General features: G+C 38.1%; 1 protein-coding gene across 50 annotated transcripts in view; it reads right to left on the bottom strand.

Moving 5' to 3' along the window:
* The window catches only part of DTNA (dystrobrevin alpha), a 349,092-nt gene that overhangs the window by 56,621 nt on the left and 279,017 nt on the right, over positions 1-13,454 (bottom strand). For 31 of the 50 annotated variants that reach the window (XM_072732183.1, XM_025996948.2, XM_072732152.1 and 28 more), the window contains 3 exons: positions 10,956-11,080; positions 6,303-6,386; positions 4,520-4,615 (listed from right to left, as the gene is read on the bottom strand). In XM_072732183.1, the coding sequence (XP_072588284.1) occupies positions 4,520-4,615; positions 6,303-6,386; positions 10,956-11,080 (305 nt within the window). Of the gene's footprint in view, positions 1-4,519; positions 4,616-4,690; positions 4,977-6,302; positions 6,387-10,955; positions 11,081-13,454 lie in introns of those variants that run through there. The other 19 variants (XM_072732161.1, XM_072732164.1, XM_072732149.1 and 16 more) reach the window with 2 other exon arrangements.

Genomic DNA, 13,454 nt, shown 5'->3' with positions numbered 1-13,454 from the left:
TCATTTGGTAGCTTGGTCATTTGTGTAGAGAAGTTAGGTGGCATTTCAAATTCGTTGTGGGCTTTGGGATTAGGCACATGAGAACCTAGATTCCTCCCCAAAAATGACACTTCTGCTATGGCAATGTGCCAGAATGCAACAATGGCTTGCACATAACTCCAGCTGTAAAAGCCTCCCCTTCTTCTACATGTTTGTTCTCAAATCAAAATGTGTTCTTCCTTTTACTCTGAAGCTGGGAACTACTTGGGGCTCCTCCTGACCATGTGTGATAAATCTTTTCTAAGTTGATTCCCAGGGAAAAGGAGGGTCATCATCTCTAAAACTGTATGTACACATAGGTTGTTTTCTTACTGATTTTTCCCCACTAGGTCCTTGTCATTGTATAAGTTCATTTCTCTTGCACACATACTAACATTAATGGGTGTGGTGACAGTCACACCCCAGAGGGGATGACAAGGTAAATTTTGAAGTTTATATGTTCTGCTGAAAGAAAGAGGCAGGAAAATATTCCTCTAGATTTTTTTCTTCTAAAAGATTCTCTATGTTTTCATCAATTCTTTTTTAGACCTCTGGAAAATAGCAACTATAAAGATAAATGGTGTTTTCCTAGATTTGTTTTTCACACACACACATACATACAATGATACAATGGATTCTGGAATGATAGAGCAATTTCAAACCGTCTCACATTTATTTATTTAAAATTCACCCTTGGTTTTGAAGGATGACAACTGACGTTGTATTTTTGCTTAAGTATAAATATTTTGAGGCATTCTAAGGTAATAAAATCACATACAAATGCTCCCTGGATTTTTCTTAAGCCTGAAATATAGTTTTAAAGGCCACTTTTCTTTTACTGTGCTACTATATTAGCTCTGGCCAAATATATTTTTTTTCTTTTGTTAAACACGAAAATAAAGGATTTAAATAAAAGTCCTGGATGCCGTTTCACAGAGCAACAGTATTATGTAAACAAATTATGTAATATAAAATAATTATTATTACAATGGTTAAATGGAAAATGATATTTGAATAATGGCAAATTAAAAACATTTTCAGTTTTACTGATTTTAAATAATTTAAGTAATTTTAAACTTGTGTGGTAGTTGAACTGGTAAAGAATGACTTGTAGAGTTGGCTAACTTCTTAAGTAACTAACCGTTAATTGTGAATAAAATTTCGCTTCTCATGTATGTATGTAAACACACATATGTATATATGTAAGTCACACATGTATGTATGTGTGTACATTCACACTTACGAACACATATGTTCACAATATAGATGAACCTATTATATATTCTTTCACATGTGTGCATATATGTATGTATGATATATTGTTTTTACATGTCAAAACTTATTGAATTGCATTTATTTTAATATATTTATTGAATTATATGTCAATTATATCTCCATAAAGCTGTTTTTTATTTAATTGCTTCTCACTATAATTAACACAGGCTACTAACAAGGTCACTAAACTAATCTAAAAGCAATGAAGTGTCCACAAATTGAGATAATTTCTGGAAAAATTCTGTCTTCCTTTCCTTTTCTAGATGTCAATATCTGAGATCTGAAACATAAACTATCTGCCACACGCAAATCAGCAAACAAGCATAAAAAACAGCTCAGTATTTCAGGGGGAAAATTAGTTGTCATCAATTCAGGCTGGCATGAAAGCTGAACCATCTTTTAAGCAGGTACTGTGGAGGAAATAATAAGAATTCTTAGGTCATATTTGATTCACTACATTTACTATGTTGTCCCCGAGATATCATCAAGCTGTGTCAGTTGCATTTTTGCCACAGAGTGTCTAGAAAAGTTTGCTGGGTACAGGGCATGCACAGAGAGCTAAAGAAGTCTAGTAAGAGAATAAAAGTTATTAAAGTGAAGAAGAGAGGTGACTGCAGTTTTAATTATGCACTAACATTTCAGTATAGGAAATACAGTGGTGTGTGAAGACCAGTTTAATTCAAGTTTGAAAAAAACCTAGCATATTAGTGGATCTCTGGGGCTACATGGAATAAAGAATTAACTGCAAAGAGTAATTATTTCAAATTTCATGAAACTTCAGACAACACAACCAGAAAGTGTGAAAAGAGTAGAGAAATCTTCAGGGTGGTTGATTTATAAGTTTATTTTATGATGTTGATTTATAAATTTATCTATTTTTCCTGATGAGAAAGGATGGGCTTTAATCTTAGAAAAAATTAACCATGGAGAAAACATTGGTTTTCAGAAGCCAAGGTTGAATTCAGTACCTCAATTTTATTTCTATTTGCTTTTGATTACCAACACACAAATGGTTAAAATTCAGTCTGAATGAATGTTAAGTCTGATTAAAAATCTGGGTTGTCTGTAAAGAATCTTTGGGTAAGCAACATGTTTGAAAAAACTGAAAAAGACACAGCAAATTAGCTTTTCTGTGGTTGAAAATGCAAACCAATCTACCAACTGACCAACCAACCAGTCAACTAATAAAAAATCTCACAAATGCTGCTCCACCGGGAAGAATCAGGATTTGGAAGAATCACGTTTGGAGTGAGCAATGTGCCCTCTGCATGTGCAATACTGAACCTAATACAGAATTAGCTATTAACCAAATGGCATGGTGAGAAACCAGAAAACAGCATATTAGATTGTGTTTGACACACTCTATGAATCATAAGCAATTTTCTATATTTGGGAGAGTGATAAGATCTGGCTACATGTTATATATAGTAGCAAAGTGATTCCTTTTGTGCATAGTTATGATTTTAGAGGTTGCATTTGTGAAAGCATCTGTAAACCTTTAAGCGATGGTTCTAACCTTGGAGGTAAAAGAAATGTAGCCATTCAAACTTTTACAATGTCCTTATTGTGGTAATGATGAAGATGGCCATAATTAAAGAAACTTACTTTACATAGGAAAAGACTGGTTAACTTTCTCACATAAATGAAGCTACGATTTTATCAAGCTAATTAAGATTTTGCAAAGGGGGCATGATGCCAACAAAGACAGCAGATAGCAGGGGCACAATGCTAAGAGAGTGAAGGGAAGAAGGGGCCCTTTGGTCAGCCCTTGCAATACTCTGCAGTAACGATAGTCCATCTTTCATAAGCATGGATAATGTTGCTGCCACACCATACGTGGCCCTTGGAGCTCTTTTCTTAGTGGTGATGATAGATTTCTATTGCTCCAGCATTTTTCCCTGTAAATTTATGCATTTATAAGAAAATAATCTAGGTTTAGGGATATGGTTATGATCACAAAAATGAATGAGGTGAATTAGTCCCCGAATTGTGTTCTTTGACCCACGTTGTACCTAGCTGCACACACATGCACACACACACACGAGGACTTTACAAGTTTAATGGAGAGTGCCTTTGAGAATTCCCTCTTTTCTTTTAAGTAAGGGAAAGGTGAATCAAATACATAGCTAGAAGTGCAATAAGAACAGGGCTGCAACAGATGATGGTGGTAACCAGAGCTATATGCTCGTAAATCTGTGTGAGGTAGATTGCTGCGGTGTCAAAGGACTTCAAAGATATGCCCTAGTGCCTTTTGAAGATCAAAGTGGTATGCTTGTAAAGCACTCAAGGTGAGTAATGCCGGGAGTTTGTATCGAGGATTCTGGAGTGGTGATTTCAATTCATCCTCATTCTGCTTTATCTTTCCAAGATCTGTCACAATACAAAAGACCCAAAACTCAGGCTAAATAAAATATCTGTATGCCAAACCTCCCTACTTTCTTAATGCTGCCTTAACACTGACCAGCACCATCAGTTTTAGGTTTTATCAGATTTTTAAAAAGGACAGTTGGGTTTGGGCAGGAGTGTGGACAGAGCTCTAGATCATATTTCTTTGGTTCAATTCCAATTGTAGGAAGAATAGGACCTTTAATTTATGCCTGCATTTGGCATGATGGGTTTCCATCAATCTGTGTGTATGGGCACGGTCAAGAAATAAACAGTGGGTCACCACCAGCATTGTCAACTGCAAGAAATTAAGGACTGAGAGCATGGAATTGGCTTTGAAATTGCTACTTTAGTAGGCATCAGACTGCCTTACCTGGGGGAAAAGGCGTCCAGGCCTAGTGGGCCAATCAGGCCTAAATTCTCAAGTCTTCTACTACAATGTGGTCCAGTCATGTGACATTGTCTCGGCCTCACCCTGTTATTGCTAAAGATCAATCACTCCAATAGACTCTGATTCATGACTCTAAAAAACCACCATCTGGAGTCTTGCAGATGGTACTAAAGCAAGGAAGAAGCTCCAGCTTGGTACTCTTCATATATATGCATCTCATATACGCTGGTATGAGGCTGCAAAATCAATGATGTAAGCGGAAAAGAGAGGAAAGAGCTGAGGAGTCCAGCTCAGGTTGAAAATTCTCTACGGAATCTCATGAAGCCCCAGAAGACTTCTATATCTCTACTAAAACATGTAGAAGAGGATTTTAGTGATGGAGGAGGATGACTAGCAGTCTAGCTCTGGAACTACTAGCTACAATTAGTGATTCAGAGCTGGGATACTGACCGTGTGCCTGTGCCGTGGTCAAGCTGATCTACATACAGCTTTATGAGCGAATGCTCCTCAGCCCCAGGGCTGGATGCACTTAGCCCCTCAGGTAACCTGAGGGATGCAAACAAGGAGACCTCATTAAAACCTTCCATGGACAGAGCAAGGCCCACTCAGAGAGGAAAGATGTTCAGTGTACACAGCTTTATTGAGCAGCCCCCTTCAAACAGAAACCAGAGGCGAACCTCCATGGTGATAGCAAGACCCACAAACTTTAAACAACGTTATCTGTGGTTCACAGAGAGCATTCCAAAAGGACTGAAGATGGGGAAAAAAGGGAAATGATCATAGTTTGGGTTACTGGGTACCACACACCCTGGAGGAACCAGAACAGCTCAAAGTATTATAGGAATATTTTAGAGGAGAGGAAGCCATGTTATCCATCTAGACGCATCCACCATAAGCAGGGTCCGAGCTGAAATGATATAAAATGATCTTCAGTAAGGATGGAATCTATCTCTGCTTGACATTTGCAGAATGCACGGTTTCCTAATAAAAGCCCATCTTTCTGAACATCATTGCAAGATCTTTCCTCAATTGAGGTATGGGCCCATGTCCCTTATAGACTTTCCAGTTTGATTTTGTGTCAGAAAAGATGGTTGAATTTGCTGGTGGCTTTGCAAGGAAGTGCTAAAAGGAACATACTGAGGACCTAGACCATGTTATTTCACCCTGGATGTTCTACTGTTCAATTTCACGTCCTCATTTCCACTTGTTACGGACTTGCTTAATTTCTAGGGAGGCAGCACCACATTCTATTTATTATGCTAATTACAATTATGGGGAACTTCTTCATCTCCCACTCCTGCTGATGGGCAAATACAGGAAATCAGGGGAAAAAATCAGCAGCGTTATGCATCTCATTGTGGGCAAACCCTCACTCGAACGTACCAGGATACTACAATGAAATTGGTACCCACAAACCTCTCCAGGGGAAAAGACTGATTATGTTCCTTTTATGAAACATGGGGTTGATTTTTTTTTCCTGCTGAAAGGCATCTGAAATCTTATGTTCATTACTCCAATTTTCCTTACCTTTGTTTCTGCTTTCCTGTGGGCCTTCTCTGTGTCTTTATAAGTTTCTGGTACTTTATTTGTGAGATTTGATCAAATGACCAATTTGACCCAGCATCTTTATCAAGAAAGCTCTGAGAGAAGTATTTGGTTCATCTGTTTTTTGTTCACATGGGAGTGGATCTTTGTATAAAAATAGGAGGCATGTACCCACTTTTTGAAAAGTTCTTGTTATTTTCCCTTGAAATCACTGATGTGGGAACTACACTTCCAAGTTTGGCCTTCAGCCTCTAGCCTTAGGAACTCCAGAGTTCACCAAATTATGAGATGAGATTATAAGATGTTTCAGAATGTACCCAATACTTTCCCATTGTATCTTGAAAGTCCAATACTCTCATTTAAGGGGCCATTCCAAGTGCTCTGAAAGTGACTTTCTCAACAACATGGATACATGTGTCTTGGTCACAAAACTTAAACATACCCTATATTCTTAAAATGAGGAGGTTGTAAATGCAAGTTCCCAGAAGTGACATTCATCCCAAAAGCCATCCCAGCCATCTTCAAAAGCATCCAGATGAATGAAAGTGAAAACTTGTGACAGATATTTACAAACTAGTTTCTAACAATAATCTTCCACACCTGGCTTACATTAGAATATTGTTCTTCACACAGAATTAGGGGTCATTACCAAGGAGAGGGCTTATTTCATAATAAGACTGGAACTTACCTCCTGGTAATAAAAGGACTTCCTGAGGAAGGAACAGAGTGGGAGAAGAGGGTGTCATTCATGCTGGTAACAGGTCTGGGAGGCCTAAAACGAAGTACAGTGTGGATGGAAAGTTAAAACAAGTCAAAGTCACAAGTTAAAAACTATCCACCACCTCTCTAGGAAAGGGGATTGGAAGGTGAGAGTTCTATCTTACTCAGGATCAACACAAAGTTTTATATTTTGCCATGAAATTCTTTGAGTATTTTGGGAAGTTACATTTCCTTAAAAATGTGGATTGTTCATGAAACATTAGGAGGAAAATCTCTGGACACCATAGGAATGTTTATCCATGAGCTTTGAGTCTTGGTGTTTCATTGAGTCATATTCTTGAATGGAGCAAGGGCTTTAAGGTAGCTTCAGGTCCACTGTTTCCTAAAAGGAGAACTTCTGAAAAACTGATGATAAGCAGAATCTACATCCTTTTGGAAAGCAGAGGTTTCCTGAGGCTTCAGAAACTTCTCCTGTGCTCCACATGACGATGGCCCTTTCTCAATATACCTGGTCTAGATGGACCCCGTTGTGAAATCATATCATGCCTGATTTGCTCTTTGTTCTATGTGAAGATTCAATCAAGCACTGCAGGATTTACTGGGTTCCTTTTATCTGGATGTTCCATATAATAGGGCACATAGAGTGCACAGCATCTCATAAACTTCTTTTCATAGGATGACAGAAAGAAAATAGGGTTCAGTATTTCTCAGAATTGTGAATGGCCTCAAACTCTGTCTGCATGGGGTCTGTTATTCCCACTCGTATTTTTCATTTTAGCCTGTCATTTTGTCCCAATTGCTAATGTCTTAGTTCAGGCAAAATGATCGAGCTAAGACGCATATCTCATCATCAAGTGGTTTTTAGTCTTTTTTTAGGTTCACTGGAATATGTTCCACGAGATGGGATTGAGAGTTCAGAATATGGATAATGAGGCAGGGCATCATTCTGAGTCAGAGGAAATTTTGGTCTCACTTTCGTTCTATATTTGAGTTTGACAGTGCAGAATTTTTGAACACCAGATATTAATCACAGTAGCCTAAAGAATCTAGTTGTGTTAGCTTGATCAAGAGACAGTTTTAATGGTTTAACATCTACCTTAGGCAACCAAAGTTGGTTTTGGATTCCACAATGCAGAGGTTCTGAAAAAAAGGTAGGCTTTACCCCACTATGTTTATGGGACTGGACACAATGCTCTAAAGGTTTTAAAACGTCAGCACTATATGCAAAAATTCACTGAAAACTTGCTCTCCCAGTAGTTGGTGCTAAACAGTGTTCTAAGATTTTTTATAGACATCATATGAGGTCAAAACAGCAGCTTCAATATTTCATCTACTCTAAACATATTAGTTGACATTCTAAAAACTACCTGAGTGTTTTGCATTACTTGCCTAGGATGTGTCTTTGACACATGAGATTAGTTTAAAACTAATTCTGCCTTGAGCACAACACTTTCACTTTATAAGCAGGAGGCTAATTTTATACAAATGTCCTCTGTGAATTTTGAAGTTAGGCAAATCAGATTTTCAAACAGTAAGAGGAATGAATTGGCTTCATTTTAACTTTGAAACAAGTTGAAACAATCAAGTTGGCCAACATTTCTAGTTTTCTTTTGTCTTTTTCCCCCGCGTGCTCTAGCTCTAGGAAATGAGAAAACAAAAGTGGATCTGGAATGCTTTTTAACTATCCTGCTAAATTTACCCTATAGGATCTTGTCCCTGCAAAGATGAAATTGCAGTTTCTTAGTAAATGGCTTCATGTTTAAGGTTCATTGTGGAAATGTTGAACTTGGGAACACGGGATGAATAGCCTTGGCACCACGTGGCAGCTTTCAAAAGGACTGACTGATGTTCCTATTTCCTCCATAATCAGATGGGAAGTTACTTTATCTAATAATTAGGTCACACTGGGGATTTTAAACATATTTATTCTTCTGAAAAAGAAATAGCTCCACAAGATAAAGTCACAGGGATCTAGTACAAAATTTTCCTAGTGGACAATACCTTCACAGAGGACATTTTTATGAAATTGGCATTTGTCTGGTGTATGGAGAGTATCTGGCTTAAGGCAGAATTAGTTTTAAACTAGCCTCATGCTACTCACTTGTTTTGTGTCTCATAACCACTTATGATTATACCTCTTTATAGGCACACAGGGAACTATTGAACTACTTACCACGTATCACTTTTGGCAGCGAGAAATTGAATAGAATACAGACTGTTAATCATGGTAAAATTAGCAAGAAATACAACAGGGAAGAACAAATGCCAAAATACCAAAATATCACCACTTAAGTGGCCCTACATACCTATGATAATGTAGAATAGCTAAATGAATGGCATATTTTAAAATTAGAAGCCTGAGCTATCTCCATCCGAAAAACAAAAGAAAAAGGCATGGATATCTGTTCAGGGCAAAAACATCTGAAAAATAAATGAGAGGAAAATGTCTAAAGCTAAAAATAGAAAAAAATTTCTGGTCTAATAGAGATTGGACATTCAGAGTGCAGAGTTTCTTATATGTTATTTTGACAATTCAACATTTCTCACAATTTGCATTTTAAAATTAAGACATTCGCCTGGAAAAAATATACTATCAGTGAGTACAGACCACTATTTTGATTTGAGGACTATTTGGAGAATCTGGTTAAATAAATGGAACTTTTCTCAGAAGAAGGCACATTAGTGTAGAATTTTAAAGGAATCCTGAAACTCTTCATGGAACTTAAATTGTGTAGAGAGTGCCCTCAGTTAGTTCAGTGAATAATACAACAGATCAGATTGCCACTATAAAGTTAAAAATTTGTTTCCTCATTAGCCAATTAAATACACATGCACACGCGCGTGCGCGCACACACACACACACCCGCACACATCAGGCCAGAGTATGACTGGGTACAGGCCCTGGGCTAGGTAATAGTGTGACAGACCATGAAATTGACTTGCATTTTTCACTCTATCTCACTTCCTAATTTTGTCTCCAAGAGGAAGGGGGCCTCCTAATTCTGTGTTCTGCTGCAAAGCTCTTAGGGTCAGAATGTTCACATTTACTCTCTCTTGTTTCCTTACACCCATCAGCTCTGATTGAACATTGTTTTCTGGTGTGAGACTTCTAGCCGGGCTGGCAGGAAGTGATTCCACAGCAGAGTTCAGAGAGCATGGACTTGCTCTCACTTAGTTTTATTCATTTAGTAGCAACTTAGTGACTGTCTCTGGCTCTGGGACAAAGAATTGAGACCTTAATAAGAACAGCTTGTGTGAGGTCATTTTTCGCAAGTGACTGGCCCTTTGGTATATTCCCCAGATTTATTTATCCCTAGTTTCTTTTAAGGCTTATTTTTAGGATCAGAATTTCCAAAAATAAGTTAACCACATTCTACAGAATTGGCTTACATTAGTTTGGATGCTTAGCCCATGCCAGCGACAAAAGCCTCCAGGCTGTGTGTATTGCTGAGGGCAGTAAACCCTCAATGCACACTTGGGAGCAAACCAAACAGAACTCCATAGTAGCAATACAAAGCCAGAGACATGACACAGCACAAATCACTTGATGGTATTTGCTTAGGTCCATCAGAGGAAAGAGTTCTTGCTTTCATATAGGTCTCAGAACCATCATGGCACCCCTAAGAGGTCACGTTCCAAACTGCCTGAAGCAGGAACCAAAGTTTAAACTTTATACTGGTGGACTTCTAACATGGATAGGACTAACCAGCCCACCTCTTGATGTCAACATGCAAACATAGGCCCTGCTGAACTGTGCAAAACAGAAAGCAATTTGTATTGAGGGGGAACCACGTTTTCTAGAGTCTTTCGAAGGTACCTGTGACTACATAATTCCTAATTGGGCACAGAAGCAGATGATAAGCTTGTTTCTTCTTTTGAGCCCAAGATAACACCGAGGAGGAAATACTTTCTTCTGCCTAAGCCTCCCTGCTATCTGGCCACCTGGGCCAGAGAGAGGCTCTAGAGCATAAGGCTTCTGGGAGGTGGAAGGAATGGGTGGGTAGCACTGTTTCCTGGCTCATCTGCCTCTGGCCACCAAAGTCACATATACTTTGGAGAAAGAATTTTTAAAGTCTGTTTATGGATGCTCTGAGGAATTTTACCACCAACCCCTCCTCCTCTTCCACTTTCCCATGTGTGGGTCATGATTCTTCTAAAGTTGTGTCATTTGGGATAAGACAACAATTTTCAGATTTGTTGCTATCTTTAAGATGACTGGCTCTGCAGATAAATGAAACAAAGAGCTTTTATAATTGAGACTCAAAGCACCTATGGTATTAAGGTACAGTGTGCTTTAGTATTTTCTTATTATGGTTAATTTCATTGATCATTAATGTCCAATTGCAAAAACTCTACCAACTTCTGTATTTTATAATGATGCTTCATGAATATTTTCCACCTGTAGGCAAATAACATTAGTGTTACATACTTTACTTGTACATCAAGACAGAAGTACTGCTTATCCATACAATAAAAAAATAATAATCAAATTATTTTTACTTTTTTTACAATTAAAATTCAAAACTTGGTCCCTGACAACTGATACAAAATTGCCTTTGTATGGATGTGAACATCGGTCAATGAAGAAACATGTCTTTTCATCTGGAAGGCAGATACTCACACAATGTGGGCCAAGTTGAGTGGCTTCTCAGGCTGGTCAGGGAACATGGGGTGCAAGGGTTCACGGCTGGAAGCACAGCTCAGAGACTTGCTTAATGCATTAGTTAGCTTCTTAGCAGGGGATTTCTGGAGAGAAGAAGAAAGGTAGAAGTGATAATAACTAACATTCATGTATGTGACATTTTATGAGATAATTTGCTTTCATAATCATTCATTCATTCATGAAATTGTCTTTGAATATCTACTATAAATTAGAGAGTTTGTTCAATGCTGGGACTAAAGTGCTGGGACAAGCCACCAGAGTACCTGCCTCCTGCTGCTTAGTGCCTGCAAATGCCATGATAAATGTAAGTAGTCATTGTATATGGGACATCTGTGCTGGGACTTAAGGGACCAGCAGGAGTCCTTCTGATAAAAAGTCAGGGGACTGGGAAGGTAATTCCAGATGGAAGAAGAAGAAGAAACCCCATTCTGGAGAGGAAAGCAGAAGGCAGACCTTTGAAGTCCTTCTATGCCACATCAAGGACTGTGGTCTTTATCTCCAATGCAGAAGGAGACAAGAGATTAAATCATAGAGGTGACAGGATCAGTGTGCTTCTAGAAGGATTACTCCTGCTTAAAAACAGAAAATGATTTGGGAGGAGATAGGAGTGGAAGTAAGAAGGTGAGCAGAAGCTTTCACAGATAACCCAGGTGCAAGACATTTCAGGTGTGGCTGGAAACACCCAGTTAAAAGTAAAAGTGGAACTTCAATCTAAGTCTTTGGGGTTTAAAATTCATGTTCTTTCCAGAGCATCATGTTATCTCTTTTTCATTTAGACTAGTGGGATGTATGTCTTAACATTCCATAGCCAAATCTATCAAAAATAATCTACCACATATAATAAGTCATTACGCCAACTTTTCTTTTTATGAGAAGCCACTTATAATTTTGTTACTTCCTTTTATGCAGAGAGCCCATAATTGGCAATACAATGAGGTGACTTTTGTACTTTTTAAAAGCTAAGGGTTAGGAGCATTGTTCAAGAAATCCCTCTTGGGCTTTTGCTAGGAGGTATAATTCATAGAACTCCCAAAACACAACCACAAAAACAAACAAACAAACAAACAAACCACAACCACAACAGCTGTTTTTCACCCCCACAAACACTGGAACCTTTTCACCCTCTTGAGAGGTCTTATCCTACTTTGTAAAGACATTGCCCTACCACATAACTTTGAGTACATAACCTTTAAGAAAGAGGCTCTTAAACTGATTTTAGCATTTACATAAAATGATAATTAAAACACACTTAGTCTTCAAACACTAACCCTCCAGAATTTGAACTAGAACAAGTTTGAAAATTACTAGTATATTGACCATAAGAAAATAAAAGTGTTTTCTCCTATCTTCTGTACTAAATTGTATTTCTTGATCTGTGTTAGTATATCCATGCTCAACAGGTGACATAACCAACAGTGAGAGGTGGCATCTGAACTGGTATAAAGCCCTCAATATACGATGTCTTAGAGAAGAACTGACAGATGCTGAAAAAAATCAATATATTTACACTGAATGCTGATTCCCAATAATAATTCCTAGAAAGAACATTCTGAATTAAAATGCATTTTCTGAAGATCTCCTTTTTTTTTTTTTTTTAAGAAAAAGAGCAGTTACTCTGTAAGTAAAGTCTATAGGTTAATTGAAACACATAAAATATAGAAAAAAAACCCATAATAAAAAGTTTGCCTTTTCTTGTTTAAGAACTACTCCAAGAGTGGTTGGCAGGCCTAATGATACATCCCACAAAACCCAATCCATACATACAGCAATGCTTTCTTTTTTCTTTCTTTCTTTCTTTTTTTTTTTTTTTTTTTTTTACAGCAATGCTTTCACAGAAGCACAAGAACAACATCTTTGAGCTGATCTTTGAGGATTTGATCTTTGGGTGTAACTGAGACACATTAGCCAACTAAACTGCTTGAACCCCAAGCTCAGGGAGTCAAATTCCTCCCACACATCTATCACATGGACAGACACTCACAGGTCACCTCTGACAAGCTGGTTCTTCATAGTTTCCAAAAAGATGATTTTGTTAATAGAGCCACAACCTCCCCACCTCCACAAAACTAAAATGGAACAACACGACGAAGCCCACAGGCTCACACATCATTCCTTTTCTGCTCTAGTCATGCACTTAACAGAACTCCAGAATCTAAGAAAAAAAGCAACTAACAATACATTTTAAGCAATTCCCACAAACGAAACAAAACAAAACTTGGAGAGAATCTTAACTGACTTTGAAAATGAGATTATGTCCCAAAGGTGCTTGTTTGGTTGTTGGCTAAACCAGGTCTGAATTCCAAGCAGTAACGGAGTGGGAGTCTTCCCATACTTGAAGTCTTAGGAAGCTGCACTGGGTTCAGATACAGCAACTAAGACACCCCAGTAAAGTCAGGGTGGGGGGTGGTGAGGGGAGAGGGCAAGGAAGGCATGCTAGCGGAGAAGTTAGGTTTGCCC

Source organism: Vulpes vulpes, chromosome 13 (genome assembly GCF_048418805.1).
Source record: "Vulpes vulpes isolate BD-2025 chromosome 13, VulVul3, whole genome shotgun sequence".
Classification (NCBI taxonomy): Eukaryota; Metazoa; Chordata; class Mammalia; order Carnivora; family Canidae; genus Vulpes; species Vulpes vulpes.
Note: the sequence above shows the minus strand (reverse complement) of the source record. Positions and strands in the feature narration are given on the sequence as shown.